The 5,293-nt window shown below is 42.1% G+C and overlaps 1 protein-coding gene across 3 annotated transcripts in view; it reads right to left on the bottom strand.

Moving 5' to 3' along the window:
* The window catches only part of patj (PATJ crumbs cell polarity complex component), a 53,079-nt gene that overhangs the window by 8,871 nt on the left and 38,915 nt on the right, over nt 1-5,293 (bottom strand). For all 3 annotated transcript variants that reach the window (XM_017031236.2, XM_025054007.1, XM_025054006.1), the window contains exons 30-31: nt 3,561-3,757; nt 1,697-1,788 (exon numbers count right to left, since the gene is read on the bottom strand). In XM_017031236.2, the coding sequence (XP_016886725.1) occupies nt 1,697-1,788; nt 3,561-3,757 (289 nt within the window). The remainder of the gene's footprint in view (nt 1-1,696; nt 1,789-3,560; nt 3,758-5,293) is intronic.

Raw genomic sequence — 5,293 nt, 5'->3', positions numbered from 1 at the left:
GACTAGGGACTAGGAGGGTACCAGTGGTCCCCATCCCACTGAGGCTGAGGAGGACCATGTGGTGAAGTTGCGTTTTTTTCTTTATCCAATATATCTTTGTATTTAGAAACAGATGTTATTCTACACAGTAGGTCTACACTGTCTGATGACCTTTAATCTCTGTCTGACTGAACTTTAAATATTACCACAAAAAAAGCCATCAGGTGTTACTACTGCAACATGACACAAAAGTGCTTCAATTGAAGCGGTTAGCATGACTGCCTGGCAAGCAGAGAGTCCTGGGTTTAATTCCCAGAGGAACCACATACTTGGCACCCTCTAAGGGTCAGCCTGTTGCAGCAGATCTGTGGGATTAATGAAGTAAAAAACTTCATATAATAAATTTGATTTAAACATGGAACATCCAAAGTGCAGGTTAGAATGACTGCTGTTATATATAGACCTGCTCTGACCTGGGGGGCTTCAGTCCTAATGATACCTTGGTGAAAATACATGACACCTGCTCTCTACAAAGCAGAAAATCAACTCCTGCTGCCCAGAGCTGAGGAGGAACGGGATGAGGGGAAGGAGGGGGAGAGCTACACTGTCTTCAGCTCCTCTCATGTCTCCAAGGACACGGTCTTTAAAAGTCAAGGACCGTCTCCTCCTGAGTCGTCTTTCATTAACTCCAAATTCAGCACCAACATCAAACCAGAGTTGGGAGACTTTGACACTGAACTCAGAACAAGAAAAAAAGAATACATTTGAAAAAATGTCCTGTGTTGTTAGACACACCTGATGACATATATATTTCATTTTTGACCACGGGAGGTGTGTGTGTGTGTGTGGGGGGGGGGGGGGGGGGCGCGGGTGGGGGGTGACGGTGTGTATCTTTTTTTTTTTAAGAGATAATACTTTTTTTTTTTTAGCCGAGACTCAAAGTTGAAGCGAATGCTGTTGTTCTGTGATAAACCTCCGACTTTAAAGGGAGGGTTTTTTTCTTTTACGTCTGTAATTGAGAGCGTGAAGAGGACTGCTGAAGAGACAAACTGTTCAGGGGGGAGAGAATGTGAGGTGCTTATAAAACAGAAAGTTTTCTTTTTCTCCTTATCACACTGCTTCACCTTCTGCTGCCGGTGAGACTCTACAGACCAGGAGAGCCGGCCTGGGGGGAGGAGGATGAGGGCGGGGCAGGGGGTGAATAAAAAGATATTCATTTCTCCGCTTTCACAACAACTGTATTTCATCAGAACCCCCCCCCCACACACACACACACACACAGACTATAGCACAGAAGTGACGGAGGCCAAGAGAGCTTTACATCCTTGAAAAGTACTCCTTCAGTCTGCAGAGAGCTGCGTCATTCTTCACTGATCTGACCCTGAGAGACCTCAACAAGTAAACATTACATTTATTTGTATTGATCTGTACTGGGCTAATCACAGAGCTGTGAGGAAATTATCTACCAATCAGATCAATGATCTCAGAGGCTCCTGGACCAGCTGCAGTCACAGTCTGTCTCACCTGTGAGACCTGAGAGGAAAAGGCTTCCATTACAGAAGCTGTGGAGTATAAATATATTTTTATCTTGTTTCTCTCGTCCTGTTGACCACTCACAAACCTTCATACTGTAGCTTTGACCACAGACCTACTGACAGTGGACTGGTGGACATCAGTGACAGACACACATCAGTTCCAGCCTCTGTGACAATCTTACCTGAGCAGGATTAGTTTCACCTTGGACGCAGCGCTCTTAATAATGGCTGAGGCATTCTGGTGACTCCGACCATAAAGTACCTGGTTGTTGATCTGTCGGACAAACACAAGAACACACCGTTAGACCAGGCAGAAGGTCCCGGTGAGGTCAAAGGTCTCCTTCTCACACACCAAACTGCGCACACAGCTTAAATTGAGTTTTAATTGAAAAGTCTCTCAGCTGTGAGAGCGTACACCAAGAGGGCCTGGAGCCATAAAACGATGACAAAGTCATTTAACAAAGTATAATAGAGCTGTGTGAGTCTCTATCAGCATTGGCACACACACACACACACACTCACGTGTATTTCTCATCTATGTAGTTAGTGTGTTTAAAGTTAAACATTTTACTGCAATCCATCCAAAAATATATTTAACAACAACATTCACTCTGAACCTGGAGTGTGTGTTTTATTGTGTGTGTGTGTCCTCATTAATATGTATTTTTCCTCCAGAGTGTTTCTGGGTCTGTGTCAGTGTGTATTGTGTGTGTTTTGCGCAGTAATGTGTGGGTGTATGCATAGCGTAGTGGGGTGAAATATTTCAGGCTTTACTGAACTCAGCATCCATTTTTCATGAAGCCTTTGACACTGCTGTAATGAGAGGAGGAGAGGGGGGAGGTAAAGGGGAGAGAGAGGGGGCGAAGAAGAGCAGTAGAAAGAGAGAAATGGAATAATGCAAGTGGGAAGAATGTGGAAATGGAAAAAAGAAGAGGTAAAAGAGAGGAAGAAGAATGGGGGAGAGTGTGGGGGGGGTGCAGCACGTGTTAATGTCCATGTTTTAATCTACAGTTTGTGATGAGATTTCACATCAGATCTAATTCTGTGGTGACAGACGACGCAGAGAGAATTAAGTAATTGACTTCAAACATTTGTAACGTGCCGATACTACTTATTTAAATTCTTCATCTGAGAACGGAGGTGTAAAAAGACCTCATTAATTCTTAATTCTTCACATTAAATTCACTGACTTTACTACAAAACTGTCAGTGTTGGTCATAAATACCTGTGAGTCTCAGTTACACGTTCACTACTGTAGGTTTGGAATCAGAAACCATAAATATGAGGACAAACGTATTAATTAATAATGGGCATATACAGTAACGCAGCGCGTCATGTGACCATCAGTCGTTCTGCTCAGCTGATCATTTATTGATGAACTGAGCTGAAACCTTGATTAAAGGTTGATTAAAAAAATTAACATTAAATGAACACAGTCTAAATGATTTTGAAGAATGGTTTTTGTTTTGTATTTTTAAATCCACTACAGCAGCAGTAACAGCGGCAGCAGCAGCTGTCCCTGACTAAGTGTCTCCACAGTCAGATTAAAGACAGTGTCTCCTCTATACTGATGGATGTTCAGTGGTGTCTCCATCATCAGACGGTTTTAAAATAATCATCAGCCAACACTCAGCAAATGTTATTTTAAAGATTCATTGATGTTCACAGATGATGTTCAACACAGTCATTGACTTTATTTTTGTGCCTGCAGATACAGTCTGAAGCTACATCTGTCCAAACCTCCACAGCCGCACCACAAAGATGAATTGATTTCTTCATGCATTAGTCACATGTCACAAACATTAGCATTAAATGTAATATCCTTTAACCTTTTATCCTTATAAGTTTGACATGTGTACGTATAAGATTTGATGATGTAGGGAGAGGAAACTAATTACCGTATTTTATGGACTATAAGTTCACATTTGTTATTTTCACACTGCCCGCCACTAGAGGGCACTGGTGCAATTTATACTCCAGAGTGATTTATAGCCCGGAATATACGGTATAGGTCCTAATTGAAAACAATGTGTGTGTGGTTCTGACCTCCAACAGTTCATCTCCAATTCTGATGCGTCCGTCTCGAGCGGCTGCTCCTCCAGGATGGAGTCCAACCACAAAGATGCTGAGACGGGATCGGTCTCTGTTCCCGGCCAAACTGACTCCTAAACCCTGTTTCTCCTTGTCCAGCTCCACACACAGCAGCTCTCCTGGAAGATCTCCGTAACGTTCACACCAACGCTCTGGTGAAGAAGAGAGAAGAGGGATGATTAAAGATGATTCTTCTTCTTCTCCTTAGAGGACATGGAACAAAGATGAGGAGAATCAAGAAGTTCAGCACAGAGTGGGGGCTGTAAACGGCTGTTTGTCTAAAGCCGTCGGTGACGACACTCTTTTGTTATATCTTTAAACTGTTGTTTGTTCTGATGAGACTTATTTTCTGTAATTGTTTTAAAAATCAAAATCATTCAATTGTTCATTTCAGTCAGGAACGTGTGTTGTTGAAAAGCTCACTGGAAAAGATGAGGAAATTCTGATGAGGGAGAAAAAAATGAGAAACAAATAAGAAGAGAATTTAAGAAATGATGAGATGATTAAAAAGAAGATGAGGACAGAGGACAGGACAAAGAGAGGAGACAGGAAACAAATTAAATCTGCCATCAAACACGATTCACTCTAATTATCTGTGGAAGAAAACAAAAAAAAAAAAAAAAAAAAAAAAAACAACCAGAGATGAGGTGACAGAAAATACAAAATTGTACTGTCAACAACAGAAGCAGCAGACAGTTGACCTGATGGTCATAAATCAGCAGGACAAGAAAAACCACTCCTTGGTTCCTCACGGTCACATTTCTCTTCCTGTGATAAAAACACTAGAACAGCTGAAGCTCTGCAGATATGAAAGGTTTAATGTTCCTCTAACCCACAGCTGTGACGTGAGTGGCTCTGAGATTTAAAGGTCACTGCAGTCATTCGAGCAAACGTCACACAGGACAACAATATTCAGGTTTATGTGACCAAAGTAAATCGGCCCAAACTGACGACGCAGCCTGAGACGGAGGAGGAAGAAGTAGTGACTCCACAGCCTCATCTGTTCACTGCTGCCTGTCTGTGGATTTCACTCAGACTCCATTACAGCAGCAGAGTCAGTGGATCTCAGTGGATCACTGTGGTGCCACAGAAACCTCCATCTGCTGGATGGGATGTGATAGTACGGCATCCACAAATAAAATTAATACGTCTTCATCTTCAGCTGGTGTCCTTCACTCTTGAAAACACCAATACAAAATCATACATGATGTGTGATGCGTTATAACTGGTGTATGTCAGTATGTTTATTACAGATGTTACTATAGTATAATTAGCATCAGCATAAATGATCAAGGAAGAAGGTTAACCCACAAAAGAGTGGACACACGAGATACGAGTTGAATCCGTTCCACAACAGCACTCGTGTCTCGATATATATATTTATCACATTTATTACTAAATCTTCATCACTTATCAGTGCAACATCATCATCGACAGCATCACCAATAGTCTGACCTGAGTCACCCAAAAATATAAACCAGTGAAACTACCAGTGGTGACGTGTTTCATTTAGCTCCGTCCTCACACAGACTCACCTTCGAGTGAACCCACCCTGAGACGGTCTGAGCTGCACCATCTGCAGAAAGTGTGTCACCAGTCGGAGGAGCTGTTTTTAATCTATAAATAGGATGATGATCACTGGTTCCCAACAAAACTTCACCTGGAAGTTTAAAGACACCTAAAATAGA

This window comes from Cynoglossus semilaevis, chromosome 2 (genome assembly GCF_000523025.1).
Source record: "Cynoglossus semilaevis isolate Cse_v1.0 chromosome 2, Cse_v1.0, whole genome shotgun sequence".
NCBI lineage: Eukaryota > Metazoa > Chordata > Actinopteri > Pleuronectiformes > Cynoglossidae > Cynoglossus > Cynoglossus semilaevis.
The sequence above is the reverse complement of the archived record's forward strand: the minus strand, read 5'-3'. Positions and strand labels throughout refer to the sequence as shown.